At 40.4% G+C, this 13470-nt stretch overlaps 1 protein-coding gene across 1 annotated transcript in view; it reads left to right on the forward strand.

The window, feature by feature from the left end:
* Positions 1 to 12525, forward strand: part of HMGA2 (high mobility group AT-hook 2) — a 147811-nt gene extending 135286 nt beyond the window's left edge. The window contains exon 5 of the mRNA XM_006066451.3: positions 9510 to 12525. Within this exon, the coding sequence (XP_006066513.1) occupies positions 9510 to 9557 (48 nt within the window). The 3' untranslated portion in view covers positions 9558 to 12525. The remainder of the gene's footprint in view (positions 1 to 9509) is intronic.
* Positions 12526 to 13470: the final 945 nt, after the last annotated feature.

Here is a 13470-nt window from a genome sequence, read left to right on the forward strand (position 1 = left end):
CCTCATGGTCCGACTCTCACATACATGCGTGACTAGTGGAAAAACCATGGCTTTGACTAGATGGACCTTTGGCGGAAAAATGATGTCTCTGTTTTTTAATATTCTGACTAGGTTTGTCATAGATTTTCTTCCAAAGAGCAAACGTCTTTTAATTTCCTGGCTGCAGTTACCATCCGCAGTGAGTTTGGAGCCCAAGAAACAAATGTCACTGTTTCTACTTTTTCCTATCTATTTGCCATGAAGTGATGGGACCAGATGCCATGATCTTAGTTTTTTTCATGTTGAGTTCTAAGCCTTTTCAGTCTCCTCTTTCACTGTCATCAAGACGCTCTTTAGTTCCTCTTCGCTTTCTGCCATTAGAGTAGTATTATCTGCATATATCTGAGGTTGTTGATTTTTTTCCCTGGCAATCTTGATTCTAGCTTGTTACTCATCCAGCCCGGCATTTCACATGAGGTACTCTGTGTTTCAAGTTAAATAAACAGGCTGACAATATACAGCCTTGTCGTACTCCTTCCCAATTTTGAACCAGTCCGTTGTTCGTGTCCGATTCTAACTGTTGCTTCTTCTTAAATTTCCTCAGAACTTTGGGAATGCAACTTTTTGAAAATGGATTAAAGAAAGTCGTAATTCATTCCAAGGAGCCAAATTCAGAATTAGGCTAAATCTCAGAATTTAGATGTGCATATGTGTATATAAGTACATACATCAAGAGAGGAATAAAAATTTAAGGAAAACCATTCTGCAGAGGTGTGCTTGGGAAGTCCACCAGGTGCCATCAGCTGCAAACCTCAATGTGTGTCACGTAACCCTGATGGGAAAGTTAATAACCTTAAAAATCTAAAGGGGAAAATCTCTAATATTTAACATTAAATTTATAAGTTCCAAAACCACTGAAAACTAAGCTTACTGGAGAATTCTATATTTTCATTTAAAGTGATAAAGTAAGAAGTTAGCTAATTTCCTAGTTTTTTAGCCATTGATTGCTAAAAAAGCAGTTGATTTCTCAGCCACATGGATTACATTCTCAATTTGAGTAGGAGATGGGTAGGTTTTGTTGCTGCTGTTGTTCTTTTTATAAAAGAAACCTTATAAGATATATGGTTATTATTACTGATAGAGGGGGCTTTGCTTCTCAAGTGTTAATTTTCATAAGAAGAAAAATCTCACTCCATCTCAGATTTCTAAAAAGATTTTATTGATTTATTAGCTATCTTATTGTTTCTTGATTTCCGCCTTTTAAAATTTTAAACTGAAATTAGAAGTGAGTCCTTATATATAATTCAGATTTTTTTTTCTCACGTGAGCCCTACTCAGAAGGTAAAAACAGCTTTAAACAATCCTACGTTCTCCTTCCTTTCAACCCAGTTTCCTCATTGTTGTAGCGCCGTGGCAAGCTACACCTCTAGCAATTAAGACAGGTAGAAACCTGCTCCTTTTCAGCTTCCCAGTGAGAGAACTGGAAAGTTTTCAGTTTCTAAGAGACTGGAAACAAAGCTTTCTGTTTCGAAACAGAGCTTTTTACCTGCGAGTAACATCATTTGTGGGTGGTGTGTGTTGGGGCAAAGAAATCTAAGCCTTGGTTATCATGGGATTTTCCCCCCCTTAAAAAAAAAAAAAAGAAGTTGAATGCTTTTACAGAGACTTCAAGGGCAGTTTTAAGGATGTTTATATTTCAGACAACCTAAACATTGTTTGGAGCAAAATGAGAGATTTCACTTTGGGACAAGCAGGTTGATGAATTGCAGTCAGCATCTTGTTCTCAAAGAAGGCATTTTTACTGGGGGCTTTTAGTCTAGACATACAAAGGAGGAAGGAGGAAAAAGGGAGAGTTCTCTAACACTCATCTTTTACGTGGTATCTTGGCCAGTGCAGTAAATAGTTCATCATAAATCAGACTTGCAAAAAAGAGTCACTCTCTACTCACTCAGGGAGAATAGTGATTTATGCTGCTTAAGTCATAAAGAGTGCTGATTTATTTGTTTTCCAACTTATGCTCTTTCAAGCTGGTGAAACAGTTTGTGGGCCAGTAAATGTTCGGTATCGACTGGCAAAACATAAAGAATTATATCAAAGCCCACCTTGAGTGGGACTGTTTTGTGTATAGGAAATACATTTTTGATTTAATCTCTGACCTCTGACATTGCAAAGGTCAAGGAAAAAGAAGAGATCCAAGTAGAAGGCAGCATTTAACTCTTATAATAAAGTAGCTCAAGGAGATACAGCACATGGGTAGGGCAGAGGAAGCATATCAAAATGATCATCAACTGTAAACATATGAAGTCATTAGCTTAGTTTTAATAAAGGAATATTGGCGAGATGAAGTCAGCTGTTTCTTGGCATGGGATGTCTTACAGAGATGACATAAACGTCTAACGGAAGTGAAAGAACATTACTCAGTTTGGGGCACAACATAAAACTCCAAAAGGCAAAATATAGTGTTTCTGAACTTGACAGATTTCATGTAAGAGGTTTTTTTTTTTTAATATGATTGCCTTTAACTGTGTGGTAAAGCCTGTGGATTAGGCTAAAATTAAATGGCCGTGTCTGTCTGCTTTCCTTTGCATATTGCAGAGTGCTTTTCCTATGCATTTTGATGTGAGTTGTATAAAAAGCTATTATTTATTCAATATGTAAGATTTCTTCTTATTATCTAAACCCAAATTAATATGAATAAATAGTAACTGGCTTTAAAACACTGTCTTTCTAAGAAAATCCTTAATGTTTGAATAGAAGTATGTTGGTTTGTCCAAGAAACTTTTTTAACTTTGAGGGAATGTTTGCTGGACATGGAAATGTTTCTACTGAAGAATTATTTAACTTACTGTTGTTATTGATATAATAACAGTATATCTTCAAAAGTCCTTGTCTCAGGATAATAAATAATGTTTGGTGCAATAATGATTAAAACTCAGAAATGTTGTTTCCTGGCAACAAATACAAATCATGAACAATTTTATATACATAGAAAACAAAGAGAAAATGTTTCTGCTAATCTGAGCCATCAATAAACACATCCCGAATAAAACCATTAAGCAGCCTTTAATCTATCCATTTTAAAACTACTTTGTAAAAAGAAGAACATTCCTCAATAGTTTTGGAAATGTTAAAATGAATTTCCTTTTCCTGAGTGATTCCTTCATATAAAAATCTTTTTGCTGCATCTTTAACTGTTTTTTAAACATGATATTCCTTCAATAAGAATTAGAAACTGCTGGACACAGGAGCCTGGAGGGCTACAGTCCGTAGGGGCACAAAGAGCCGGGCACAACTGAAGCAACTTGGGAGGTATGCATGGAAAACTGATAAAGTTTGTGATCCTCAGAAATCATCTTACAGGATCCTGAAATCTGCAGTTAATTAGTGTGAAAGTCGCTCAGTCGTGTCCGACTCTTGCAATTCCATGGACTATACAGTCCATGGAATTCTCTAGGCCAGAATACTGGAGTGGGTAGCCTTTCCCTTCTCCAGGGGATCTTCCCGACCCAGGACTCGAACCGGGGTCTCCTCCATTGCAGGCAGATTTTTACCAGCTGAGCCACAAAGGAAGCCCCCCAAATTTGCATTTAGTTTATATATAAAATGAATTGTCTATCTGAAAAATGTGATTCCCTTCTGAAGATATTTTTAAATAGTCTTCCATCCCAGAAAAGAATTTGTAGTATCCCAGAGATGAATGTTACCTCTCTTTGCAGTATTTTCAGGGATGAAACTCTGATCAGAGGCATGCACGAGACAAACAGGAGTGTGTTACAAATCTAAGATGTCATATTTTGTTTTCTTTGGGAGGCATTCTTTAGTAACAGGTTTTTTTCCCTTTCTTTCACAGCTACCTATCATTGAACTACAGATAAAGAAATAAACACAAAATGAGTAGCTATAATTACTCATCATAGCTCCACACTGTAGTCTTACAGAATTTTTACTCTTTTTTCAAAGTTTTCCCATTTCATTGTCACATTTTTTTCTCACACCCTGCTGATGGGTATTATCATTATTGTGTAACACAGTGAGAACCAGGCACAAGTTATGCACACATTAATGCTAGAGCTGGTGCCCATGTTCATTGATCTCTAGGATCAACCTTCTTTACCTCAAACATCCTCCAGTAAGACCTTAAAAGGGCTCCCCTGGTGGCTCAGTGGTAAAGAATCCACCTGCAATGCAGGAGACAGGTCAATCCGTGAGTCAGGAAGATTCCCTGGAGAAGGAAATGACAACCCACTCCAGTATTCTTGCCTGAGAAACCCCATGGACAGAGGAGCCTGGGGGGCTACAGTCCATAGTGTTGAAAAGAGGCAGACACGACTGATCACCTGAACACACAATAAGATCTTAAAACTGACTTTTATTAAGTTGATGGTAACACATGCAAGGTAGACGCTTGTATATTTTTACATACATAAGACTAAAATTAATAAAAAGATAAGGTACCATAAATATCCCAACTTCTAAAGCATCCTTTTGAAAAATATTTCCACCAGAATGCCTTGCACTTGCCAGATCATAGGGTTTATATAGGTTCCGTTGAACATGTTTTTTTAAAATGTGACATAAAGTTTTCCTAGTTGAAGGAAATAATCACTTTCCATGAAGTTAAACAGCCCCAATCCATTTTAAATTAAAATATCTGACCAAAAAATAGAAAATGTCCGATTTGTGGTCTCATGGGTCACTTAGCTGCAGATGGAACTTGAAAACTTGGTTTCTGGTCTCTGCTGCAGAGGAGGGGAACCCATAATTTTTGTTCCAGCGGGACTGGCTTGAGATATTCACAAACATGAAAAACTCTTGAGTGTGTCATTCCAAGTCCTTAAGGAACTGAACATACTAAGATGACAAAAAGAATGTCACTAAACCATAACTACTCTCTCTGGAAGACTAGGTATTGTTTGGTTTACTAGCAACATAGCTTAAATTACAGATGCATTTGTAGCCTGCAGCACTTTCTAATAAGAGAGTCACAGAATTCTTTGCAACCATGGGGGAAAAAAATAAGGGTTTATTAAAAGCAACATGGACTTCAGTGACTAGCCCTCCTTCTACACACAAAGAGGGGCGTGATGATGACAACACCCCTGTAATTTGCAGGGAGAGTATTTCCATTTCTCAGTTTCATTGAAAATTCGCTGGCCTCCTTTCCACTGCAGATCTTCTGTTTAGTCTGCATCTGAAAATTAAACCCAGAGCTTCGGCTCTTGCCTTAAACCTTCCTCCAGTGCACACCCTCACCCTTGCCTGTGGTGGTAAGACCTATGGTTAAACGCCTAACACATTGAAAAATTCCATCCAGCATGAGGGGATCAGGATGTATATTGGGATGTCTTCTTCCTCCTTTTGAATCAGTGAGCAAAAGTGCATCCAAGGGTATATGCCAAATGCATCATGCTGAACAAAATCAAAAGAATGGGGAGAGGTGAGAACTCTCTTTCTAGGTTTTAGTGGGTTTTTTCCCCCAAGCGTAATGAAAGCAATGAAAGAGTTACACTTATTAAATTCCTTTTGGGGGGAACAAAAGAAAAACTTTAGGCAAAATGAGTGCAATTTTTCCAGCAGTCATAATAAAAATATAGTTCTCCAACTCTGCCTACTTTCTTTTCCCTCTCTTCAGTTTTCTGCCAAAAAAATCCACGTGTTTCACCCCCGTGTGGTGCAGCCTCAGTGGTCTTTGTAAGGTAACTGAGTGGATGGCTGGGGGCTGTTCAGTGTTTAGAGGCCTTAGTGGCTGGTGCTCATAAAAATGTCACTGTGCACTTTCACTTTGAAAAGTCCTTTTATCCTACATTCCTGAAGCGCCATTCCAACAGTAAGCCTCCTTGACCAGACTGCGGCTGCTTGGCTTTCCCACCTCGCCAACTAGCCCCTAATGAGATGTGGAGAGTGCTTGGCGACAGTCTTTCAACGACTCAGTATTGCCTCAGAGCTGCCGTTGGGGGGCTACCCAAGCTCAAAGATCTTTTGGCCATATGCTGCGAACATGAAGCAATTTAATTAAATACTTCAAGTTCCAATCTATTGCCTACAGCAAATGGCAGTGTCTTTTAAGTTACTTAGGAGGATTGAATCTCAGGGGTTCCTACCAGCTACTCTGCTGTGAAAATAAGATTCCTGGGGGATGTCAGGACCAGATGCATCTTCCTTTCATCTCTGGTTCCTGTCTGTCCACTCTTTGCACCACAGAAGGGCCCTGTATGAAGTCTGGTCAGCAGCTGAACATGGATTTTCTGACCCCATCCTTTTTTTTTTTTTTTTTTTGGCTATACTGGGTGTCCGTTGCTTAGCTCAGGCTTTCTCTACTTGTGGCAAGCATGGGCTCCTCTAGTTGCAGTGCGAGGGCTTCTCATTGTGGTGGCTTCTCTTGTTGCAGAACACAGGCTCTGAGACACACAGGCTTCAGTAGTTACGGCACACAGGCTCAGGAGCTGTGAGTCTAGAGCTTGGGCTCAGCAGTTGTGATTTAGTTGCTCTGAAGCATGTGGAATCTCCCTGGACTAGGGATTGAACCCATGTACCCTGTATTGGCAGGCGGATTCTTATCCACTGTGCCACTGGGGAAGTCTTCTGACTTCATCATCATGCATCCACGACCCAGATGGTTCCTGAGAAGGAAAGCAAGAATTCTTCTCTCCCAGCCTTACTTTGCAATCTGCTATTGAATCACCTGCCCCAATTCAGTCAGTAAACTGTGGAACCAAAAAGAAAAAAAAATTGAAGATTTTTCTTCTCTTAATTACACACATACTTTCTGTCACAGCAAAAGGCCAAGTTACTGGAAGGGTGAGAACTGGGGTTTGCAGAGGTGAGAGCTGCCACCTTTCACATGCACCTCCAACATGATCCCCCTGGCAGCCGTGTCATCCTTTAGAGGTTGGCCAGTCAGGGCTATACCAAGAAGAGAGAACTCTCCACAGACCAAGCACTTGTGAGAACCTTCATCCTGAGCATGTGAGAGCTACATGACCTCCCAAAGTTTGACCCAGTGAGGCTCCCACCCTCTGGCATCCTGGTTAGAAAGCCAGTACTAGCAGAGGCATTTCAGTGTCCATGGAAATAAAACAACTCTCCGTGTTGTGTTAAGAACCATTAAGTAAAGGAAACAATATGAGGATGAGGGACCGTCATTTTTGGCTGAATTGTGTCTAAGGGATCTAAATAAACCACTTCCATACCAGGAGCTACAAGAGTGAGCTACAAGAGCTCACTCAAATCAAGCAGTGTTTCTGGGAATGTTTTGAGAAGCTGATCACATCCTATCTACTGCAAGATCTTTGTAAGTTCATGGCCTGAAAATTCGATGTCCTTCTGGATTCGGAAGACCTTTTTCCAGATAGTCTAGAAAAATTGAACAGTTAGGAATGGAATAATTACAGGTTGATCTGGGGCCCCAGGGGCCTTCCAACTTGACAGCCTTCTGTTAATTTGTTAACCAGGGCAAGAAGCAATCAAATCTATCTGCCAGCTTGTACGCCGTAGTCTGTTTCAGGGTAGCCACCTAAGTCCATACCTCCTGTCCTAATGAGAAGTGAGTCCTTTGGGGATGGTTGAAGAGTGTATCTGCCGAACAACTTAAGTGACTTTCTGGAATTTAAATATTAAGTGTAAAGACAAGGTCAAAGGGCGGCTGAACATTGGCTCAACTCTTGTGTCCGTCCCCTCCCATCCTCCTTTGTGGCCAGGACTCCATACATGGAGAATCTCAGGATCCTGGCCTGTTGCCTATCAAGAGGTATAAACCTGCTGCTTAAATATGTGAAGCCCAGTTTGGGCGTTGGGAGCAGAGGGGAGGTGGCTGCAAACGTTCCACATTTCCTACATAACCCAAAGCAGACTAAACAAAACCAGTGTGAAATCTCATGACTTGATGCTGCAGTGGTTATATTTTTTAAGCTGTAATCCATTCATTTGTATGTGTGTTTATTCCCAGGATTTACAGCTCCCTCAATCTTGGGTAGGGGGAAGAGAATGTTGGAAACCTTTGGCAAAGGGTTTGCAATAAGCAGTGGCCTATTAAAGCTCAGGATACAGTGTGTGAGTGCGTGTGCATTCATGTGAGCCTGTGGGTGCCCCTTCATGTGGGCTTTTTTTTTCCCCTCCCTTTTGCTGCTTTTACGCAAAAGCGTCACACATGGTAGCATTTAGGAGTTCCTTCACAGCTGAAGTGCTTCAAACACTAATGAATGGAAGTTTGGTCATATAATGCAGACAAGCTTTAAGGCATGCGTTACTGAATGGTGTACTGTAGTGACCTGGGAAAGGAAGAGAGGTATAAATTGTGTCAGTAAGCCACCCAGACAAAATGAAGCCATGTGGAAAATCAAATCTATTAAAGTATGAAGACTGTTATAAGCTGTTTGAAGCTGGCCATTCCTAAAGTTTGCTGCAGGAGTAAATGTTTGCTTCTTCTCCCAGATCTTTTTCACATGCCGTCTTATGAGACAGTGTACAGCATTTGATAAAAATCATCCTGTCACTAAGGACGCTTTTATCAGAAATGTTTATTGTCTCCGCTTTACCACCCATGTCCTGAAAGGTACTGCACATTTGTTAAATAAGCAAAAGGAAAGAGAACTTTACAGCTCAAGCCGGCTTGCAGAAACTCCAACAAATTCCAGAGCCATAAGGAATCAAAAAAGGGAAAGAGAAGGGAGAATTAGATTTATGAAGAGAAGGCCCTGCAAAAACATATATATTAGATTTTCTCTGTTTGGTCAGCCTACCATTAAATGTTTGGTTGGTGTGGATTTAGTACTGAGATTGAGCTGTTAATGGCAGACTGTGGTCATTGTCTTACAATGTGCTTTAATAAATACAAGGAGGAAATCCATTTGGAAAGGAAGTGAGTCCTCAGCTCTTGCAGCCCTTTCTCAGGCTCTGCCTTCATGCTGCCTCCCTCACTGTGGTGGTAGCATTTTGGTCACACAGGAGTGCCAACACCCATCTGACTCTGCCCAAAGCCTGGCTGTCCTGGCCCTGCAGCTTTGGGTATATGAGTTCTTGTGCCTTGATTTTCTCACCTGTAGAATGGGAATAATACCAGCCAGTCCCTAAAAGCATCAAGTAAGCACCCTAAGAGCATCAGCTATGATTTCCAATATCTGCAGGACATGTTTCCTTTGTGCCTCAGGAATGGATCCCCTCCACTTGATTTGCTAGTTTTTAAAACTGATGACTGGTGAGCCATCGGGAAAAAATTTATCCATGTCTTTTTTCCCTCTCGTTGGTGAGTAAGCTCACACGGGCCTGACATTCTCTGGATGGCAGACAATTGAATCTGCTGAGCAGCCGCCATGATGTCAAGCCTTAAGTCAACAGTGGCTAATGACGGCTCTGGGAAAAAACAACACCTTGATTCCTCAATTATGGTTTAAGAAGCCCTGGGAACGAGGGGCTTGCCAGTCATCCGCATCCTCTTTTGAAGCCAGCATAATGTGCTGTAGAAACAGGTCACTTCTGAACCATTAGTCAGAGCAACCACACAATGTAATGGTTGTGCCCTTTGTGTGTTCCAGGAGGAGACTGAAGAGACATCCTCACAAGAGTCTGCGGAAGAGGATTAGGGGGCGCCAACATTCAATTTCTACCTCAGCAGCAGTTGAATCTTTTGAAGGGAGAAGACACTGCAGTGACCACTTACTCTCTATCGCCATGGTCTTTCCACTTTCATCTGGGGTTGGGGGTGAGGGGGTGGGGCGGGGGCGGGGCGGGGGTGGGGATGGGAGAAGTCACGTAACCTTAAAAAGGACTATATTAATCACCTTCTTTGTAATCCCTTCACAGTCCCAGGTTTAGTGAGAAACTGCTGTAAACACAGGGGACACAGTTTTAACAATGCAACTTTTAATTACTGTTTTCTTTTTCCATAACCTACTAATAGTTTGTGGATCTGATAAGCAGGAGTGGGTGGATGAGAAAAAAACCTCTGAATCGGGTTTAGTCAATCACTGCACTGCATCCAAACCAGAAACGTGTCACCCACGTGACACCGGGCATTCCTCCAGGCCAGGCGTGGTGGGAAACACTGGCCACCTCAGACGCCACCCAGCCCGCTCAGTAGTGAAGCTTCTGTGTAGAACACCAAAGATAGGACTAGCTACTACTTCTCTCTTTTTCATATAACCTTGTAGACACTTACTTGATGATTTTTTTTTTTAATTTTTACTTTTATTTCTAAATGAGACGAAATGCTGATGTATCCGTTCATCCAGCTTAACAAACCAGAAAAGGTGATATTCACTTTTCAAAAAGGGAAGTACGCAAACTCTGATTGCCAACTCCTTTATTTATGGATGCCACCACATATCTGCAGGAGTAATAAATTTACTCACAGCCCTTGTTTTTTTATTTTCAGGAACCCTCATCCGGGTAGAATCTACTTCCTACAGAGCCAAATGCCATTTAGCAATAAATCACACTTGTCAGCCTCAAAGCATTTTTAAGGAACCTAGACAAGTAAAATTATCCTCTTTGTAATTTAATGAAAAGGTACAACAGAATAATGCATGAGGAATTTAACCTGGATTATGAGGTGGGAGGAGCGAAATCCAAATTTCTTTTGCTATAGTTTATACTACAATTTAAAGGACAGAAAAAAAAAAGCAGGCTCTCTCTCTCCTATCTTTCTCTCTCTTCATTGTTTATCAGTTTCCGTGAAAGACCTAAATACCACTTACCTCAAATGAAGCTTATGTGTTACGTCAAGTAATACGTTTTGACATAGGATGGTTGGATGAGGTGCTTGACCTCAGCTCACCATCTCTTCATTCAAACTGCACTTTTAGCCAGAGATGCAATACAAACCCACTGCTCAATACTACCTCTGAATGTTACAATTAATTTACAGTTTAGTACTTATTACATGCTGCTATACACAAGCAATGCAAGAAAAGAAAACGCAATGGGTAGGTGATACAAATCATCTACGGTTCTTTTTTGTCCACTTATTTACAGTTAAAGAAGCAGTCTCCTTACTGTGTTTCAGCATGGCTATGTATTTTTCTATGGGATTTTTTTTTTTAATTAAAATTTTACAAATACTTGTTTCAGCTTCTCTGCTAGATTTTCTACAGTAACTTGAATTTTTGTTTTTAACCAAGTCGCTCCTAGGTTCTTAAGGATAATTTTCCTCCATCACACTACACATCACACAAAATTTGACTGTTATGTTTAAATATTACCTTCCAAGTTTGTACCTCACATGAATTGTTTAAGGAAATGGACTAATTGACTTGCAAAGACCTACCTCCAGACTTCAAAAGGAATGAACTTGTTACTTGCAGCCTTCATTTTTGTCAATGTTTGAAATATTTCAGACTGCAGCTAACCCTCATCAAAACTATTTTTGTAAAAGGCTTTTTTGATAGAAAGGAACAGGTTTTTACATACTTTTTGCAAATAAAATAAAGCCAACCTTCAAAGAAACTTGAAGCTTTGTAGGTGAGATGCAACAAGCTCAGCTTTTGCATGATGCAATCAAAAATATGTTTTGAAGATTAGTTGACTATGAAAAAATGCTTGACAGATATTTTCATGTATTTTACACAAATGTGATTTTTGTAATATGTCTCAACCAGATTTATTTTAAACGCTTCTTATGTAGAGTTTTTATTCCTTTCTCTCCTAGTGAGTGTGCTGACTTTTTAACATGGTATTATCAACTGGGCCAAGAGGTAGCTTCTCATGACGGCTTGTGTCAGTCTGGCTTTTAGCACTGATACCAAATGAAACTCAAAACCATCTCTCTTCCAGCCGCTTCAGGGAGGTCGTTTCAAAGACCACATACCTCTCTGAGACGGGCTCACTGTTATGAATCACCAAAGGAGCTATGGAGAGAATTAAAACCCAACAGTACTGTTAACTATGCATTTAATAAGCAAATAAACAGTGGCTCATAAAAATGGAAGTCCCACTCCTTATCTTGGGTTGGGTCTTTTGAAACCTCATTGGCCAGCAACTGAAGCAGTTGCTCATGTTGGCCAAACTCAGAACACCCAGTCATTTCCATCTCTGATGAAGTTACTCTCTTATTTCCTATACGTTGTACAATCAAAACACACTACTACCTCTTAAGCCCCAGTATACCTCATTTTTCATACTGAAAAAAAGCTTGTGGCCAATGGAACAGTAAGAACATCATAAAATTTTTATATATATAGTTTATTTTTGTGGGAGATAAATTTTATAGGACTGTTCTTTGCTGTTGTTGGTCTCAGGCTAAGTAAGACTGGACATTTAACTTTTCTACCATTTCTGAAGTTAGGTATGTTTCCAGGAGAAAAGTATCAAGACGTTGAACTGCAGTTGACTTTCTCCCTGTTTCTTTGAGTGTCTTCTAACTTTGTTCTTCATGTAGAGTTGCTGTCTATGATTGTACTTTGAATCGCTTGCTTGTTGAAAATATTTCTCTAGTGGATTATCACTGTCTGTTCTGCACAATAAACATAACAGCCTCTGTGATCCCCCTGTGTTTTGATTCCTCCTCTTTGTCATGACTCCATTAAATGAGTAATAAAGTTTGGTCAAAACAGGTGAAGGAGAGAGACATTCACAAGTCATTTTGTTGCACCTGCTACACACTGCGCACCCACACCTCTGCACACACCAATGTAAAGTTTTCAAGCACAGCTCTCCGAGGGTTCCCAATCCACAGATTCAACCAACCACGGATTCCCTAGAGCCGACTGCATAAAGTGATTTCATATAAGGAACTTGAGCATTCTTGGATTTTGGTATTGGGGCTTTCTTGGTAACTCAGCTGGTAAAGAATCTTGCAATGGAAGAGACCCAGTTTCAATTCCTGGGTCAGGAAGATCCCTTGGAGAAGGGATAGGCTACCCACTCCAGTGTTCATGGGCTTTCTTGGTGGCTCAGATGGTACAGAATCTGCCTGCAGTGCAAGAGACCTGGATTCAATCCCTGGGTTGAGAAAATCCCCTGGAGGAGGGCATGGCAGCTCACTGCAGTATTCTGGCCTGGAGAATCCCCATGGACAGAGGAGCCTGGCAGGCTACAGTCCATGGGGTTGCAAAGAGTCAGACACGACTGAGCCACTAAGCACAGCACAGGGATCAAACCCGTGCCCCCAGGAGTCTGAGGGAAAGCTATATCAAACTTCTTGAATCAGTTGTCCTAAATTTACATTTCATAATCTGACATTTAACTCCACAAAGACAATCTTCAAAGCAATGTAAAGGAAGAATAATCATAGTTTAACACCAGAGGGTTTTCACTGAAGGCTTGCATCTGCAAAGTTTGTAACTGATCTGTCATTCTCTTTGAATTGGTATCTGTAGAGGTCCAACAGTTTGGTGAAAAGAATAAGAAATTGAAAGTCACAGAGTGTCTGCCGAACAGGCATCTTTTTATTCTGTAACACCCATAAGCAGAGTCAGAATTATTCCACCAAGTTCATCTTTACACCTCTGTTGCCTTTTAGAAGTAAATCCAGCATTTTTTAAAAGCTAAGTCCTCTAG

Source organism: Bubalus bubalis, chromosome 4 (assembly GCF_019923935.1).
Source record: "Bubalus bubalis isolate 160015118507 breed Murrah chromosome 4, NDDB_SH_1, whole genome shotgun sequence".
Lineage (NCBI taxonomy): Eukaryota > Metazoa > Chordata > Mammalia > Artiodactyla > Bovidae > Bubalus > Bubalus bubalis.